This window comes from Thunnus albacares, chromosome 5, assembly GCF_914725855.1.
Source record: "Thunnus albacares chromosome 5, fThuAlb1.1, whole genome shotgun sequence".
NCBI classification, from domain to species: Eukaryota; Metazoa; Chordata; class Actinopteri; order Scombriformes; family Scombridae; genus Thunnus; species Thunnus albacares.
In genome coordinates, this window is record NC_058110.1 from 8476988 (window position 1) to 8497587 (window position 20600).

Here is a 20600-nt window from a genome sequence, read left to right on the forward strand (position 1 = left end):
AATATGTTTATGTTTTCAAATGAATAAATCCCTTGTCCTGCAAATATAATTTTAAGTTTAAAGCCACCATGTAAAGAGATGTGTGTAAGAAAATTCTGCATTTGGTGGCTCCAAAGGAAATTTAAAAAGATCTCAACTAATTAATAGATATGCCATCAGGATAATTTCAAAGCTGGTCTGATCACGTGCAATTCTACACATAGTGGATCATATTTTTTCAGTTCATACTTGGAACCCCCTTGTCATCATCTAGCCATAAGAAATAGATGATGGATCTGAAAAACAAAACATTTTCAAATCCTTAAATTGCTCACGTGATTTACTTCTTCCGTCTCTGTGACATTTTGATTTGTCGTGGTTTTCAAATGCACCACCACAAAATATTTCTAACATTTCACTCTTTCAGTTCATTGTATAAATACACACTGCTGATGTAATATGAAAAACATGCATCTCCTACATGTCCAAACATTTTAGTAAATAAGAGAAACAGATGAGCATTATCTATCCGGTTTGGTGATTCTAGCAGGGAGTAGGAGTTTGGCCACCACACCAATTAGCACTAAACACCAAGTACAGCCGATGTTTATTCACAAGAATTAGGTCATATTAAGGTTTAGGCTTGGTAATGGCACTAGATGAAAAGTTACATTTATCATAACTCATCCTGAAGGGGACATGATTGTCTGCACCTAATTTTATGGCAATCCATTCAACAGTTGTTGAAGCTTTCCCTCAGAACCATAAATGTCAGCCTCATGGTGGCATCTGTAGAAAACACAAGGGATCATAAGGTCATTAAGTAGGATAGGATATATTGTCTTGAAACCATGAATGTGCCAATCCATCTTGTAGATGTTGAGATGAAACTTAGACCTGCTGGTGGCACTAGAAGGAAAGTCAGGGTATCACTAAAGTCATTAGGAATCATCCTCTGGGGACCATGAATGTCTTTACCAAATTTCATAGCAATCCACTGAATAGTTGTTCTTACTAAAACCCCAAAATGTCAACCTCACAGTAGTGCTAGAGGAAAAGTCAGGGGGTTACCAAAGTCAGTTAGATCCATCCCCTGGGGACCTTGAATGTCTGGATATTATTTCTCGGATATTCATCCAGTAGTTGTTTAGATATTTCTGTCTGAACCAAAATGGTGAACCGACCAACAGACTTGAAATTGCGTCTGCAATTGGAATACTATGACTAATAAAACACACTTGGGAGTGGAGATTGTTAAACAACTTGTGTTAATCTTTGACAATTTTAGGTTTACTTTACTGCCTCATAACCAATATTGTACTGTGTCATCCACAGAAGCTTCAGCAATTTCTCCATAAGGAGAAGCCAAACTCTTTAACCCGACCGTCAGCCTACACGTCTCCCCCGTCACCTTTCAATTTCCCCTGGGCTAAAAAACTCTTTTCTCTTGTACTTGAGCTATGTCATACAATCCGACCTTGTGTGTGTATGTGTGTGTGTGTGTGTGTGTGTGTGTGTGTGTGTGTGTGTGTGTGCTCAGTCTTACAATGGATTACTCATTGAAAAACAGACAGGCAGACAGACAGAGCTCAAGCCAGACAAGTTCAAACACAATACCTCCCCCCTCATCTCCCCCATACCATATCACTAACAGACAATGTCAGGCTTCTTCTCCTTTCTGTCACGTTGACACTCAACAGGAGGGGAGCTGAGTGAAACCAAGACAGAGTGGACCGTATGACCTTTGGGACACTTTGGAGGGCGTGCATCTACATAAAGAAAGAGCAGGAAGTAGGGAACAGGTAACAAGAGAAAGGCTGAAACTTCGAATGTGTGCAGAACAGGCCTGGAAGTGAAAGGCGAGGACTTAAGTGGGGAGGCAGCGGATGAGGATGACAGGTGCTTGTGTTAACAGGCAGGATGGGCCAAACAGCACAGCAAGGTTGTCATCTTTCTGTCATTAAAGGACCAGAGGGATGTGCATCACACCTGGTGAGGTGTTTGAGTAAAGGTTTGCACCACAGTGTTTCAACCTCTCGTTATTCCTGGCCTGCAACACAAACAGCAAAAGCAAGATTTGACCAGGTGTAGAAATTGTGGCTTTTGAACAAGATATGAACCTTTGTAAGCATTCTCTTTTTATTTGTGCACTCTTTTAGAGTGAGCAGAGAGAGGGTGTTCCCTACTGATAGCTTTGATAGGTTGCCAGGTCCTCCCCCCAACACAACCTGCCCTGACAGATTCCACTGCAGATGCACTTGTAAGTACAACACATCCCTGCTTCTTTAAACTTTCAGACATACCACAAAAGTGACTTCAGCTACCTTTTGTGTGTGTGTGCAATTGGCCCGTGTGTGCATTTATTCCATATATACGTGTGCACCTCTGTCAGCGCATGTGAGGGCTTGTGTGTGTGTGCTTGTGTTTGTGTGTTTGGATAGTGTACAGGAGTGTTACTAAGGGTGGAAGGCAGCTGGGACCACTGAGGAAGGAGTGTATGCGAGGTGAAGCGCAGTAAGAGGGTGAGGAATCACAAAGGGAGGAGAGAATGAAGAATCCAGCTGCTATCCACTGTGGCCAAAACACTTTAGAGAAGCAGCTGAAAGGAAGATGTTGAAAATAAGAGAGGACGCTGATAGGCCTACTACAATAAAAACAGTTGCAGAGAGGGAGAGGATGGAGAGCAAATAAAGGATAGGACTAGAGAATATGGGGTGGGTAAGAGAAGATTTATTAAAGTCCTTGTAATGTGAATACAGACACAAACACACTTCAGCACAGTGACTGTGGCTGTGTGTGTGTATATGTGTGAGAAACGCTTGTTACATCCAGCCAACTGTAGCCTACCATCTTCCTTCCCACAAACAGTCAGTGCTTGGAGAACTTTGACTTCGATGAGTCACTGACCTTTCTCATGTGGTCTCTGAATAACTGACTTTAGTATTTCTCAGTTTTTGGGGAGCACTAGAAGTCAGATTCATTTCATAAAGTACAACAAAGCACTTGAGGGCACGATGAGGCTGTGAATGGAATTTCCTTTTTGTATTGCTGACCTATAGTCAACAAAACAGAATCCTCACAGATGAATCCACTGCTTTATTTAGAAGTTTTGGAAATGACCAGTGGAGCCCTTCCTGAGAACTTTAGACTCATTAGGAGTAAAGTTTCTTGCATGCAGCTAGGGTCTGACCCTATTGTGCTGTTAAAATTGCCCATAAAATGTTGATTCAGTAGGCTTGCTCATTTATCATGGGCCTCTTTCCCTCAGGCATTAGATGCAATCAAATCATTTCAAAGTTTATCCAATTTCCCCCATTGGGTTTGTGTTGACACTGAGCCAAAATGAAGAGTACACTTATCTGCTATCTATAAATACATCTCCTCAGCCACTCCTCAACACAGTAAGACCATTGTCTAAGCAGACCTCTCAAGAGGAGCCAAGCCAGCTATAGAGAGAAACTCCACTGACCCAACTTGGCAGAACCAGAGGCTGTGACATTTTACTGTGGAAACTTGCAGTGGGTGTTGGCCTCACCAGTGAGAAGACTCACTGTCGATTTTTGCAAAACAGATGTTCTAAGTAGCAAGATGGGTCTAGCCGTACCCAGTTTTCTCCTAGACAGTGAGCAGACACAGGGGTGCTTCTTTGAAAATGCGGCCCTGCGTCTAACTGGATGGTTGCTTTTGTTTAATCTAACTTGTCATATTTGTTTAGGCAAAGCAAAGATTGAGCATTTTCCTGGATGCAGTTAAGTCTCAGATTCCTGGAACACAGGCAGCATCCTACTGAAAAAGAAGAGCATTCATTGTGAATTCCATGCAGGTTGGAGATCCTGTGTGAAATGCTTTCTGCCACTTTCTGCCAAGGCAAAAGGTTTCAAAAGTTAAAAGCCTAGGAAATGCCTTCATGCACACAGCTTAAAAGACAAGACTCACCATGGACATATACAGGATGCTGATCAGTGGAGTCAGGAAGGTACCAGTGACGCAGGACTGGAGGGATCAGTGCAGCTCAGGAAGGCAGTGGGCACTTGCCGCATTTCTGGTCCTTTGCACATCCCAGTGAAGGGAAGTCCCTCAAACTTCCCTGTCTCTATTTTTGGTTTAATGACTTTTATTTATATGCCTTGTCAACATTCACCACACGGGAGGCAATGTGTTCTTGGCTCTACAGTATGTTTGAGCTCCAAAGTAAATTCTGCAAAATACTTAATCCGTGTTCACTCCTATCTAACATCCCTTGGACTTATCTGACTTTGCCATCCCTCTCCTACTTGTACCAGCCTTGTTTCTCTCCCTATAATCTCTTTCTCCTCAATCAGTGTTTTATCTAGTCTCTCCTCCTCAATCTTTTCTTTATCTTGATGTAGTTTGGTTTTCTCTTTCTCAGAGAGTGACAATGTATCTGCCTTTCTTCCTCAAACCTGCACAAAAAAACACGGTTCACTATAAACCAAACCTCGAATACCATAGACTGGCAGAAAGGAGAAAAACACTAGCAAATATAGATCTGTGGAATTCACTCAACCACTGACAGGAGCATTCCAATATGTAGCCAAATCCTCTGCAGCCAAGCTTTTAATGGGTAATTACAACTAGGCTGCTATTATGGGCCGAAGTTACAAGAGACTATATAAGACGTAGCAACTCAGGCTGCTTGAAGAGTGTTGCAGGCTTCAACCCTCCCACAGGATGGGTTGTTTTTCTCAAGTTCCATGTTATCACACCCTAAATATTGTGATGAACAAAATTTCGTAAACTCTTCCCTTGCTGTGATGACATCTCGCTGTTTTCACCTCTCCTCCCATTTCAGTCCCTCCTCTGTCTTCCCCAAGAGTTACAAGGTCAAGTTTACCGTGCTGTTGCACTTTTTCCCTCTTAAAATGCTTTCAGTTGTCATCCCACCAGGACTTTGATGGTATGTGAAAATGAGCAGAAACAAATCACTGTTCAGGTTGCATAATCAGACATACTGATTGAGACAGAAGAGACAGTGTGCTGACATGAAGCTGTGTTGGGTGGAAACAGCTGGCAATGTCTATGGATTTCAGCGCAATGACAAACGCGACTGCGGTTTATGTACTTGACACAGGTCAGTCAGCTGCATGTAATCTGTCATTGCACAACTCATGCAGTGCTTGACATGATGAAATACGTACAGACGTGTTCACGTATGAGCACAGGCTCATGCTAAGAATACACACTCACAGCATGCTCTGTGCACATGCATGTTCAGCTATTTACTGCTCACACACACACACATGCACACCCAGTGCCAAGTTGTTCCAGGTGGGGGTAAACTGTGTATATCTAACTGATTTACAGCTAGTATAAAACACAGCACAAGAAGAGAACTCCCATCTGTAGTAATATCTTAACAGCACAGTGTCGTTGACCATGGGCTGCGGGGGCCGCAAATGTGCATGTGAGAACATGCTCAGCCCCGGAGGGGAGGCGCACAAAAACCGCAGAGAAATTAATGTTGCATGTCTGTTGTGCAGTAGCAGCAGTGTAAAGGGATCATGATGCAGCAGGCTTCCCAGACATTTAGAGTTCAATTTTAGCAACAGAGCATAAAACTTAAATTTTCAGTAATCTGACAGTCTTAAATTGTCATGACTGCCAAAGTAGTTACTGTAAATGCATGTAAAATGCATAAAGCATAATTAAGTGCTTGTGCTTGTCTCATATCTCATTTCTCATAGTTTTCTACATTGTTGATTACAAGGAACTATAGGTTAGACAGCGCTATCATAATGCTTCCCAATCACTGACTGCACTGCGTTGGGAGTGGTTAGTTACTAGGTGTGTGTATTGGGAGGGTGTGTTTATCGTAAATGTCGCATTGGAACAATAGAAGTATTTGGACATGATGTGTCACAGAGGAATCTAGACCTTTGTTTGGTCCCACTTGAATTCCTACATCCTCTTCCATCCATTTATTTCCCTCCTACTCATTTGTTTCTTCTTTGTCTGTCTGATACACTCACGCACACACACACACACCCAAACACACACAATAACAGTGAATCATAAAGTAGGTGCAATACAAATCCATGCAGCCTGGTGCTAAACTGTCCACTCACTTCACTTTCCACACGTAAATCTTACTTTATTTTAAAAGGCTGAGTGGTTGACCTCAGAGAATAGCCTACATGCAAAGCTGTCGACCTAGAACTATGTGCTGTATAATTTCAAAGATGCACTCCCAGTGGTTTAAATGCTGCAAGTATTTGCGGTCTGTCTCGGGTGAACCAGAGATTTCTTAATCTCTTGGAGAGCTGAAACTCATGTTTGCCTTCACCAAGATAAGTTATAAAGTCTAAAGGTATAAATATTACTTGCACTGTCTGAAGACTATCAAGTCCAAGGATTCCCACGTAGAGCATTTCAGCAAAAAATATATGTTTCTTTTTTTCTTGCAGTCAGTGTAAACCCACATCAGCTGGTACTTCCCCATGGTGTGTATGACCCCCTATCAAATATTTCTCTGTAAAAATGCAAAGTGAGTTTTTAGTGGGTTCCTCATATATATCCCTGCCAACAGGGTAACTTGAAGACTTGAATCAAAATGTGGCTCAGATCCAAGTAGTTGACGCCTGGATGGTGAACACAGCCCTATTTACTATTCTGAGTTACTGGGGAGACTGGAGGGAGTAGGGAGGAGTGAGGTACATAAGACAGAGAGGTGTGTCAAGCTTGACAGAAGTCGCCAAAGGGAAGTTTAAGCAGCTTTACTTTCAAACTAAAGGCCCATTTGTGTTTGCCATTTTAGTGGGGGCTTTTATTATCATTATTATTATTATTACTCTGATTGCTTTGTTCTTCCAATAAGCAGACATTAAATGTTTGTGATCAAGTCTCTGTGTCAGGGGTGTATGTGCTGCTATGGTAAAGTCCCTGCATTTGATTTCATTTACAACTGAAACTTGTTTACATCTACCGAACACAGTTGGTGGCAGATAACTAAAAACTGTGCTTGAGTAACATTTGAGGTACTAATACTTAAATTATAATGTATTATACTTATACTTGAGTATTTCTTGAGTATTTTCTATTTTATGCTACTTTACACTTTTACTGCAATACATTTTAGAGGAAAATACTGTAACAGCATTTATGTGACAGCTGTAGTTACTTTGCAGAGTAATGTCAGAGTAATAAAGCATGTGATCAGTTTATCATGCATGGTCAGATTAAACAGTGAGTCAACAGTGAGTAAAGCAGTGAAAATGAGTTCCACAATCTACCCAGACAACAATAAAATCATGCTTACAGGTTAATGCATAAATAATCATAATCATAATCATAATAGTAATAAACATAACGAAGCAACAATTTCTACTGATACTTTAACAACATTTTGTTGATAATACAGTACTTCTCACGTTTTGTGGTATTTACTGTTTTTACTTAGTAAAAGTTCTAAATATTTCTTCCACCTGACTAAAGGCTGGGTTTATTTATATTATTAGTCATTTTATCAGTATAATACATGAAACACATGATGGGCTGGTTGACATTAGTAAGTATCTCATATTTCTATGAACTGTAAATTCAATTCAATCCGAGTTGGTCCCTCGCAGAAAACGTGAGACCATTTTACAGCTTTGTTGAAGAAAAGAAAATAGTCTAAGCGATGAGAGTTTATTTTGGAAGTCTGAAAAGATTGCATTTATTCTCGCGTGCTTGATACACGTGCCCAGAGCGCGAGCGAGGCGCATTTGCATTGACGGGGAGCGTCCGGACCTTGCGCACACGGGCTTAAGTTTTCAGTTTGGTTTAGTTGAAGTTTAACTTCCAGAGTCTCCTGCTTCCGAGAGGTAGATCATGCTCAGCAAAGAAGAAAGACGAGAAGCAAAATAAAGACCCGGGCTTGATGTGACTCCTATAAATTATGCTTTGACTGTGATTTACTGACTTGGAGCGCGCTCCTCCGGGCTGTGGTGGATATATAGGGTCGACTCAAGACCCCGTAACATTTGTGTTTTAATTTGCGTCAGTGGAACTGAGTATAAACATTGCTTACAGTGATGGAGAGCCTCGTGCTGTTGACATGGATGCTGTTGTGTTCGCTCCTGCGGCCGTCGGCTACACAGAACCCCCCACCTGAAGCAGGTAAGCCCCCTCAGATGGATTCATCCAGTGGAAGCCAAATTTACCTTTCTTAGCATTATGATAGAGAAACATGTGGCAGAAGTCAATTTTTAAACTATGGCTGAAACAATATGATCAAACATTATGGAATGAAACTCTCCTTTTTTGTATTGTGGGGACTTAAATATCTTGTCAGTTATTAGACAACTTTGTCCCAAAGAATTTAATCAATATAAAGTCAGTTTAAAAGCTTTAAAGGCAAATAATATGAGCTACTGGGAACCGATGCTGCTGGCGGAGGTGGAGGGGCTGTCTGGGCTCAGGGTATACCAGGGTGGGGTTGATATTACACCAGTGTTCTCAGTGAAATGGCATGACTCCAGGTATTGAATTGTCAGTTGATGAAATCCCATGCAGGGACCACCCAGGCATCCAACAGAAGGCTTTAGGGGCTCCTCATATAGCACAAGAAAGAGCTTAATTTCCATATTATTGTCTGTTGATGACATTTCTTGGCCTTGCAGCTGTGGTTTCCTAGGAGAGGACAAAGCCCTCTCCAGATCAAAATGTATTGATATTTAATTAATTAAAGTAATAAGACCAAGAATGACAGCTCTGACCTGCACTTTCCACATCAACACACCACTGTAAATGATGCACTCAATCATACCTAATGATGAAAATCTCATATGAGGGTCACAGAGATTTAATAAAAAGTTTGTTTAGGCTGTTTTTGAAGTTTCTTCATTTTACACTTTTACAGAGTTTACAGACAGTGAGGCATTGTTACAAAGCTGTAAAATGGTCTCACGGCTGTGTTTACACAAATTCACATGCCAATTCTCACCCGTTTTGATAAATAACTACAGATTCTAATATTGTGTCACTAACACAGAAAAACAAATGCCATCAGCTGTTATCTCAGTGATGCCTTACGCCACACCTGTGGTATAGCTCATGATCATTAAGTGTCTGACAGGCCAAACTTAGTGGTGACACCAGTTAGTCTGTCGGCCTCTTTATGACTGTCAGACAGTGAGTAAGATGCTGTCACTTTGCTATTTCCATTAATAGAGACTTGATGGGTCTGAACCAACTTAGCTTACAGTAATTGGGGCTTTTTATAGGTGCACTTGCTGTTAATACTTTCATCCTTGTCCAATAAAGATCTCCCCACAAGTCACAAACACAGAAAAACAAGACATGTTTTTCCCAATTTAATGGTAATTATGAGTAATTAAGTCAGTAATTAAGGATCAAGAATGGGTATTTAAGAGAAACTAAGGTTGTGACTATTTATTTTGGTGTCTCTTTTTCTGTTGTTGAAGTCTTCTGGGCATGATGTGCTTATAAATCGAAATTCCTCTAATCTTCAGCAGCACACCTCATGTTTATGTTTGTCTTATCTTGTGTTTGGTCCTCAAATGCGCTTTACACTAATGCGCATCCAGCACGCAAACCCTATATTGTGCAGGCCTATGTTGGACTCATCTTGTACCCATGTGTTCAACAGGTTGCGAGACCCACTCTGCTCCCGTAGTGTTTTACTGGGGCCTCGTGAGGTTTCACGCTTCATTTTTCCACCATCACATCGCTCAACTACTAATAGTCCACCAATAAATCAGATTTACCGCATGTACGATAGCAGCAGACTGCATTAAACCTGTCTTTTCTCTAGATAAACAGTGAAACAGTTATCTCCAGACGTCAAAATAGGGTTTCAGATAAAGACATACCTGCACAAAGGTAGAGGTAGGGGGGCCATGATACAGAGAGGCCCCCTCTCCCCAAAGTCCAAACAAGGCATATGTAAGGAATTCTTTAGGCTGATGGAGAAAAAGGCAGCTGGCGTGCATGTCTTCATGTGTGTGTTCATGTTTGAGTTGTGTGTGTACACATGCCTTGCTGCCCTCTCAGCTTTCGACACCTCTGAGTCTTATCAAAACCTCATCTCATGTGTTACACATTCAATTATTAAAAAGAAGCATCCAAAGAACGTTTCCAAAGGTGTCAAGGTGTTTGCCTGTAATTGCATTCTTAATAAGCCAGAATGTTCCAGAGGCAATTATCTCTCACTATATGTGTCTCTCACATTTATTTTTCTTCTCTCCTTAATCTTGGTTTTGTGATTTTAACAGTGAGTGTTTTTCCTTGGATGAGTGCACAATCTGAAGATCTGCAACTAAATATTGCTTTTAGATTCTGTCTCTATTGCTGCTGCCTCTTTCTTTCCCTCTCTGCTCTGTATATGGCCATCCAACATTCCTCCTCGTCTCTCGCATGGAACTGCCAGTACAACCCCCCCACTCCTTTCCTTTTAACGCCTTTTATTTCCCCTTGTCCCACCTCCTTTCTCCACTCCCTCCTCCTTTACCACTAATATCCAGCAGCTACTGCCCCCCCCCCCCCCCCCCCCCCCCCCCCCCAACACCCCTCCCCAGCCTTCAGTCTTGGCATTCACTTTTAACTTTACTTCAGTCATGAAATATGGAAAATTGGGTAGGAAAAGAACAGTTTGGCTCAGAACCCCTTTTATCCATCTGAAGTTACCGTAAGCATCATTTTGTATTTCCTCTGTTTCTTTTGATTTCTTCTTATCTTCACTGTAATTATTTGTTTCTTTCTTGCTTTGGACTTGCTTTTATGTTGACCATATCCCCTAAATAAATGTTGTAATGACTATATGACTGTTCCTTGTTCCAAGGAAGTGGATGGAGCAAGGGAGGAAGATTCCAAGTGTGTGTGTGTGCAAGTGTTTGTGTCGTGAAGCATGAGAGGGGATTTGTGGAAAAAGTTGTTGGAGTAAAAAGGAATCATAGAGGGAGCATCAGCATCACAAGACAAACGGACAACCGTATTGATCTTTATTGTTTCTCCACAGTGCTCAACTGCTGCGAGGGTGACGTCCTCTTCTTAGTGGATTCCTCAGGCAGCGTGTCATCCTACGAGCACTCGCACATGCTCTCCTTCCTGTCTGACCTCCTCCTCCCCTTCTCACTGGGAGAGGATCAGGTGAGGGTAGGGCTTCTGCAGGTGGGGACCCAACCACGCCTTGAGTTTGGCTTTGACACCTATACCACCCAAAGTGGTCTCCAGGGGGCTTTGAGGAGCATCAAACCTCTCAGGGGGGACACCAACACAGTAGATGCGCTGAGAATGGCAAGGGACCGGGTGCTGAGACCCGGAGCAGCAGGTGGGGCCCGGCCGGGGCTCCCGAGAGTGCTGGTGTGGTTGACGGATGGGGTGAAACCAGGCGATGTGATTGGACCAATGGCCGAGCTGCGGGAAGAGGGCGTGGCTGTGCTGGTGGCCTCCACTGGGCCTGGTAACTATCAGGTGTTCAGGCAAGTGGTGACTCCACCGATTGAAAACCACCTGTACTTTGTGGACATCGATGATATGAGTATCATCACAGAGGACCTGCGGAATGCCATCATTGGTAAGTATGGCATAGGTGATTCTTGAGGTTTAAAGTAGATATGGGGTCTGGAGTGTGTTACCAGAATAATTACTGTTTTTTTGTTTTTTGTTTTTGTTCCTTTTGTTCATTAATAATCAAATGAATTCATATTTTTCTAACATTTTAAAATGGATTAAAAATACTTTTTAAAAATTTTGTTATTCAATTTACTAGTATGTCAAGATACTGCTCAGTGGGTTGGACTTCAATTTTATGCTTACCTGTCTTTAAGTTGCAGTATACGACACTCAGCCACTAGATGTCGCACTATAGCACCAACATGTCAGACCAAAACAAACGTGTGTTGTTTACTCAACAAAGTTGGAAAAAAAAAAGAAAGCCGACAACTCACAAAACTCAGATCAAACTTTCAAACTAGGAAGTGCTGATCATATATGGATCAAGATTCTCTTACTGCATTGCCTATGTCTTGCCTCAAATGTTTTCAGAAACATATTTTAATGCACTGTTTAGCTGTAATTTGAGAAAGTTTGTGACATGGCCGTCATCTTTGAAATGGATGTGGAAGACACAGAGGGACTCACATGCACTAACATGCACGTGCGGCCGGTGCAGCTACCAACACAAAGAACAGAGAAGGTTGGATAACAACACACACAGAGGGAGTGTGACTTCATTCACTGCTCAGGTCGCCATTACTCCACTATCTATACATAGCAAATAGTTGTTTGTTGACATCCAGTGAGGCTCAATGTAATTTATTGGACCTTTAAAATTAAAGATATCTCCGATTAAAAACTACATTAAAGAAGTAAACAAATGAATTATGAGATGGATTGTGATCGTCAGACACATAAGTAAAACAGAATACCAAAACTAATACTTTTTAATCCTTTTAAAATAGATGTGGCTATTGGTACAGATTCCTCCACGTCAATAGTAGTAGTAGTATTTTTTATACTTAGTGTTTTTATGGCATCATTTGATGTAATTCATCAATTTATTATTATTTTACCAAATTTACTGTTTTGGTTTAATCTCACCATTATTATCAACCTTGTTTCCTGGTGTTTTAGTGAAAATAATGGATAAAACCACTATACACAACGTGCCCAGAGCTAATCAGCACACAGACAATGTTAGCAAATAGCTGGTAAACGTATTCAAGCATTTCTATCAAGCCTCTAACAAGTGAGATATTTGCTTTGGTGTTGGTGGAGGCCAAGTACTTATATGTACCAGGTGGCCATAAACACGACTCCAAATGAATGCTAATGTTGGATGTGTAAATACCAGTAGTTGATTATGTTATCTTTAGCATAATTCCACGTCACCCCATGCTGGTCTAACTGTAATTTCTAGGATTAGTATTATTTTTCACAATTTATCAGTAGTATTTATCACATACATTTCTGGGTAGTTTCATTACAATATACCTTTGGGTTTCTTTGTCTGGGTTTTTCTGCTGGCACCTCTTTATAATGCAGTAATTAAATTGATTTTTGTTCCTGTCACTCAAAGCTTTAAAAAACTTAAAAGCAATGTGTAATGACATGGTTACTTTGGGTAATCCACAAACCTTTTGATCCAAGACATAGTCCCAGGACATTGCTTTGGATAGACACACTTTTTTTTTTTTTTTTTTCAAGTTTTGAGCAGCAACAAAACTTCAGCACATAAAACCAAAACTATATGCAAGGGTGGATACCACTAGAAGTAACTGAGAAAATAGTTTTCATGATTTAGGCAAACTGACCTTTTAAAAATCAAGGCTCAAAAAGGAGCTATAGATAACAGTAACATTACATCTGCATTACCCATGTCTTTCAGTAGCTTTGAGAAACTCCCTCATTCAAACAGCTACAATCACACTAGTTGCCTGCCACTCATACACAGGTGTGTTATATGTCTCTGTGCTTCTCCCTAATTCCACATATACTCCTGTAGACAGTGAAGCTAAATAGGAATCATGGACACTGAGCATGTCTGTGTGTGTGTGTAAGAGTCTCTGTAACGAGATAGGGTGGTCTATTAATGGATTAATGATTCAACTTCCCTTACTGCATCCCCCAACACTATGCCAGACATGATACATATATATATTTATATATATAGACTCGGGGGGTTACCCATTTCTCCAGATTAGGTAACTGCCATAACACTCACAAGGGACACCTCAGCAATTACACAGTATATACTGCAGCTGTAAGACATAATGCATAGTATAAATAAGGGTTGTGTAAGACAAGGAGAAATGGATCCTATTGCAGATATCAATGCCTCTGTGAAGTCTGTTATTTTGCTGCAGGGCCTAACTGGGCTGGCTATTTCCAGTTGTCTTATTGCAAGGGTTATGAATGTTTTCAGAAACCCAAGTCTGTCTGTCTATGTGGGTGGCTGTCTGAAGCCAAGGCATTTTTAGCACTCTGTCTTGTTCTCTTCCCTGTCACCATCCTGTCTCTTTCTTTGCAAAATGATAACTTCTTCCTTAACTCTGACAGACCCGCACAGTTACTTCAATCTTCTTCATCCCGCCTTCAACAGAGATCATCCGAGCTGAGCGAATCAATGTCAAAGACGTCTCCACCAACTCTGCCACGCTCCAGTGGCGACCCGTTCTGTCCAGTCTGACGGGCTACTATGAGATCCGCTTCGGTCCGCTTCCATCAAGAGGAGCAGGAGGTGGTGCAGGAGGTGGAACTGGGACCAGTCCGAGCACCAGTGGGAGTCATTACCAGAGACTCACCCAATCTGCAGATTCCAGCACTGTCAAGCTAACAGGCCTGAAGCCTGACACCACCTATAACGTCACACTGACTCCGGAGTCCAATGAACAAGCATTTAATACTCTCTCTGTCACCTTCACAACAAAACCAGGTTGGGTTATATCCCATATACACAATGTGTCATAAACCATAACTTTACACTTACTTTGCTACTGACATCCTTTGCTACAGTAGAAACATTTAACTGTTCCAGCTTCTCAAATTCCTTTAATCTGTTGTATTTAATTGTAAATTGAATATTTTGGAGTTTTGAATCAATTTGGAGATCTCTCCTTGGGGTCTTGGAACAATTATTTCAAATTTTATAAAAAAAATTTTTAATCAATGTTGAAAATGATCATGGGTTGCAGCTGTAGTTTGTTATTTTTGTCATATTGTCTTTTACTGGCTCAGTGTTTTTTCTTGTCTCCGCACTCTCCCACCAGAGCTGCTGAGTCCAGCTGTGGTAACGGTCTCTGAGTCAGGGCAAACCAGTGTTCGAGTGAGTTGGGGTCCTCTTCAGCCAGAGACGGTCACAAGTTACTACATCGAATACTCTGCCCTGCCCAAGGGCAAGCTCCACGCTGTCACAGTGGGCCGAACACAAAACTCCACACTCCTCAAGAACCTCCAACCAGATACCACCTACTTGGTCACTGTTAGCGCCCGGCACGCCTCGGGCAAGGAGAAGGCAATGTCTGTCAAAGTGTGTACTCAGGAAGGTGAGCTATATGAGGAAAAAACAGTCAAACTCAGTGATGAAGATGATCAGTTTGCTGCACGCTAATCCTAATCCTACACAGCATAGTCCTTTCTGTCTCTTAAATTTCAGATAATTACTATCAGTCCCATTCAGGATTCAGGTTTGACTACTCCAAGTGCACTTCGGAGCTGCTAGCTGAGCTAGAGCCAAACAAAACAATTACTGTACAAGTTCTATTGAAGCAGTTCCTCTAGTCTCTATTTTTCCACTACATTCATATCCTCTTCTTTCTAATACTCCAACTAAATATGATACTCTGTGGTCTCTCTTTCCAGTGACTCCAGCCCTGGCAGACCTTCAGTTGACCACAGTGGGTAGTGACTCAGTGCAGGTCGACTGGAAGGGCAGTATGGCCGGTTTGAGGGGTTACTGGCTCACCTGGGAAGGACAGCAAAGCTCTGACCCTGCCCAGCGCTCCTCCCTCTATTTGCCACCCGACTCTCTGTCAACGCGCCTCACACACCTCCCCCCATCGGCTAGGGTGTGTGTGTCACCCATTTACAAGACAGCTCGGGGAGAGGGACTGTGTTGCACAGCACAGTTTGACTCAGGTCAGTGGTGACAGATCATGAAGTAAATTTGTAGTGGAGTTGCTGTTTAAAGCAATAGTTCAACAGTTTGGGAAATACTGTATGCCTGAAATCCCTGTATGCTTTCTTTCTGAACATATGTATATACCACTCTCAAGTTTGTGCATTTAGCACACAGCTAGAGCCAGGAGGCAATCAGCCTAGCTCAGCATAAAAACTGGCAGGAGGAAAAACAGCTAGCCTGGCCCTTTCCAAAGTTAAAAGCTGTTTCCTCTCTTTAAGCTAATTGCTTCCTCGATCTTCTCATCTAACTCCCAGAAGGAAAGCAAATAAGAGTATTTCCATAAATGTTTAACAATTCCATTAAAGGCTCAATTTCCCAAAATTATTTTAAAAAATCTCATTTGAAACTAATAGACAGAATCTAGCCATGCAGATAGTTTTGGTTTTATTGTCCAGGTTTTTAGGTATCCGTCTCTGTGATTCTCATGCCTCCATGTCCACACAAATGAGATAAATTTATTTTTTTTGTAGTGCTCAAAGCAAGGGAAACTTATGTTTAAACAAGACTAAGAGTCTACAGCCATGCTTGCGGCTCTGTGAGACTGTACTTATACACAGCTCGGCTTTGAGCGAGATGTAAACATGATGTGCTAACTTTGTGTGGCATGTTAGTCATTAGTTTTGTAGCTATTTGGTCATGACTCAAAGTATATTGGACATTGGGATTAAAAATTGGTGGCACAAGAGGAAAAGTGTGTTTTTACCAAAATTTTATGGCAATCTACGCAATAGTATGAGAAATGTCAACCTCATGGTGGTGCTAAAGGAAAAGACTAGACTAGAAGTAAGTCAGGAAATATGTTATTGTAATTATTATTTTATTGTAATTTGAGTTAACAGAAACATGTTTATGTTGGACACAGTTATGACTCCAGATTAATCTCATTTGTGTTCAAACTGTATAAATATTGATGTCATATCAGCTGTTTTCTCCTTCTGCCCTTCAGACGCAAGAGCATATGGCTACCGATCATAGCGCCTCTGAACTGCAAGTGCACCTTACCAAACATGGAGGGATGATGACTAGAAGAACGCTGACTTTCATCCATAATTCTTTTGAGTGCCTCTCCCCTCTGTGGATATTATCCAGGAGAGATGTGTGGTTTGGCTTACTGAGCACTCATGTGGAAGCCATAGAGACTTAAGAGTGGTCTGGGACAATATGGCCACATGTTGACTGCTCCAATCTGCAACACAGAGGACTATTTGCTTTTCCATTTCTATTGTCTCATCTGGTTTACACATGTAGTAAATGTATAATGCTTCAGTTTAAAGATGCAAGTGTAAGGTAAAGATATTTTTTAGGTCTGTTTTGATACAGAGCAGGGCATGTTGAGGTTGTTGGATGTTTTATGTGGCTTGTTTTGCAGACCGCTTTGCACCATATGTGGGCCTCATGCCCAAACCAGCATTTTTTCAAATCCTGCTAAAGAAAAGAGAACATCTGATTTACATTTATAATGAATACGTATGTCTTACACCTACATTACTTCCTTATCAGCACATTTGATAACATTGGATACTTGTGTGCACAAGGAGGGAAGGTTAACGTGTGGCCCTTTAATAACAGGAGATTCAGGGATTGCTTTAAACGTTCAAGAAATTACAAACAGACCAACGGAGGTGCTGCATATGTTACATTGTGTGTAGCTGAAAGAGGTCTTGTATTGGTAGATCCATTGTTTATATTTATTAATCTAGAGTCATGTAAGTATGAGAATTAATAGCGTACAGTATACAGACATGCTGTTTGCATTTTAAGACTGTTACCTTTTTATAAGCTGGTCTTTGCTGCCCTCTATTGAAAGGATCCTCACAGGCTTACAGCTGGTCTTTTACTGTTATCCTCTCAGAGCAAATGTATTATGTCATGTTTGGTGACCACTATTGAATTTTAACATGAGCTTGCAATAAAGTTCTTTAATAATTTTGTTAATACTTTTTTTTTTTTTTTGCTATATGACAAACTAACATCAACAACTAAGATTAGGGCTAAATATTCTGATGAATAGATTTTTTTAAGGGGGTACTCCACTAATTTTACATGTCACTCATCGGGAGTGAAAGCAGTTGCATTAAGTCTTCTGTGGCTCTGCATCAGCTTTTTCTAGTGTGAGAAAAATACTCAAGTGACATCACTTGGGTCAGCTTGGGGTTGAAAACTACAGTTTTTTTTACTGGAGGCCTTTGTTACAAGCTGGGGGCATTGAATTTGAATTGGTCATTTACCAGGCAGAGAGGGTCTACTGAAAGATGTTATCAAGTTGCATTATGGGAAGTATAGGATCCAGTATTTTTGGATCTTGGCCTAGACCAGGGATTAAACGTTGCTTTTGACAAGTCTTTTCTTGTCTATCATCAACTTTATGGAAGTGCACTATGAATACCTATAAATCACTTTATGATAATTAACTGTACCTTAAAAAGGTTCTACTTTCATCCGGTGAGCGTAGGCAGCGCTAACAGTTCTGTCAGGCTGTACCTAGGAATAGTGGTGCTTTCAGCTATGTCAGCATGCCAACATTCTCACAGCGACAGTGCTAGCATGCTGATGTTTAGTAGATATAGCCTAATGTTTACCATGTTCATGATTTTAATTTAGCATGTTAGCATGCCAACATTTGCTAATCATAAATAAACAGTGCAATGGAGGCTGATAGGTACTGGAAGTACTGGACTAATTAAAACTTTTCTACAAAGGTTTTACAATTCATCACGTACCAGTGGATTTTATTTTTACATTTGTAGATTAGAATGTGAATGGGGATTAAAAAGAGACTTCAGATTTCACACTTACCTGACCAAACTTAAGGAAAGTGTAGTACACTGAATCAGAAACTCTGTATCAAGGCTTCTCCCTGTAGATAAATGAGCACATTTTCAGCTGTTAGCTGGTGAATTGGTACCATTTTCATAGACATAGTCGATTAATTAGTCTTTTCTGGTTAAATGTTGACTTAAAGATATTTAATACAGAATTTCTATTTCAGTAATTTCAACCCATAGGTCTGACCCAGTTTCCCAGATGAGTATGTATGTGTGTGGATAATCCAAGGAACTAAATACCTGACAAGTCAAGGTACACCATCTCACTGATCAAGCCTTGTAAATCCAACATTGCCGTGATTCAGTCCTATTCATTCATTTGCATTTATTTTACTGGAATGTCCTTATACAACCAGATATATTAATGGGATAGTTACCTAAACAGTAAAGTGAAATCTCTGGAGGTAGACAAATCTTTATTGTCTCATGGTATTTATTGTCATATCACCCAATCCCACAACAATCCTTAACAAACAGCCTGAAAGATATTCCCTAAGGCCTAATCATCAGCTCTACTCATAATATCAGCAGTTTAAATTCACATTATTTTCATTATTCAGGTTCAGTAAAAAAATAAATAATCACTATTCACTAATCACTATAAAGCTTATCACTGCATAGCTATGCAATGTTGTTTACGCTGCTCTTATGCTATTTGATTAGGCTTTTACAACTTTTACTATACAATAGAGGCAGAGCTGATAGTTGAACCACTAGTGGGGGGAACTCCAATGTATAAATTGACTGATTGGTTTAATGATGTAATTTTAAGGATTAGGTGTTAAAAGATTTGTGGATTCACGTCATGCTAAATACCAGAAAATATAGGCTACATGTTTTGTGTTTAAGCACTTAAGCACTTAAAATTGGCAAAAGTAAGTGAGGAACAATTAGACATGCATGCATGCATGCAACAGTCTGCATACAGTAGAACTAATTATTTGATAAGTGTGTTAAATGCCATCTTTTACAGTCTAAATGTAACCTCAATGGTAAAATTCTTGAATGGAAAATTCTCTTAACATTAATGAATAATTTAAAATAAATATAACTTAAATATATCCTATAATATAATACCATTTGTAATAACACCATAACCAAAATTTCAGTCACTACCATTATGTTGATTTAAATTAACTGCATGCGGCACAGAAAACATTAAACAGCGCTGAATCCTGCAGAATATTGACCCAAATTACCTGCAGTTGGGTGTCACCACCACTAGATGTCAGTAAGCAATCATATTTCAGTCTGCATCAAAGCCATGTAGACATACTGTTCTTTGGCAATATGACTTGAAGGTATTATTTTAACATTGGCAGTCACTTTAATACAGACTGAGTCACTCAATGCTTCAAACTGTCCAACACCCAATACAGACTATAGGCTGTGTTTCTTTATTTTCATTATGTGAAAATAACAATTACAGTGTTTGAAAATCATTTTTCTTTTCTTTCATAATAATAAAAAAAGAAATTCCCACAGACCCTCTGCAATTATACCAACTGACATGTCATTTAACACAATGCTGCTGATCTCCTTCTTCAGTTGGAAGTAGGGCTGTTTCATTGGTGGGGGTATGGCGATGGGGAGACAGGGCTGTTGAGCCTGAAGCTGCATGGCACCAGGCAGGGGCAGGGACAACTGATTTAGTATGAATAGCTTGCTAAAGGTTTGCTTGCATTGATTCAATGTCAGCTAAAAGCAGAGCAAAATGTTAACACTCAGAATTCTCTGTGAAGATATTAATTAACTAATGTTGGGGAGCAAACGTAGCCTATTTTACTAAAGAATAAGCTAACAGGTTCATTTCCACCACTCATTGACGACACCCACCTTTCTTTATGAAAAAATGGGTGAGAAAAGGAAAACAAACCATTAGTTTTATTAGTACATTATAAATGAAATATTCTCTTAATGTTGATAGGTTAATACTTTGATATTGAAAAAAACTGACCAATGTTTTAATAACTTTTAGGGCCCCTGTCAGTCACAGGCCCTTAGAATCATCCTAACTTTTCCCCTCATATGGTGCCCCTGTGTCAATATGTCTTTTGTGAAAAAGGCCCATTAACAGGCCTACAAAAGTTGAATTGTTTTCGTCATGGCCTTCCTTTTAAGACTACTGATGTTTTAGCTTTTTGGATTTGGCTTAG

The 20600-nt window shown here is 40.4% G+C and overlaps 1 protein-coding gene across 1 annotated transcript; it reads left to right on the forward strand.

Moving 5' to 3' along the window:
- The first annotated feature begins 7684 nt into the window (after positions 1–7684).
- Positions 7685–17554, forward strand: vwa1 (von Willebrand factor A domain containing 1). The gene is made up of 6 exons (XM_044350634.1): positions 7685–8097; positions 10958–11515; positions 14042–14374; positions 14709–14984; positions 15301–15576; positions 16566–17554. The coding sequence occupies exons 1-6, from the start codon at positions 8013–8015 to the stop codon at positions 16592–16594; spliced, it is 1557 nt and encodes a 518-aa protein (XP_044206569.1). The 5' UTR covers positions 7685–8012; the 3' UTR covers positions 16595–17554.
- Positions 17555–20600: the final 3046 nt, after the last annotated feature.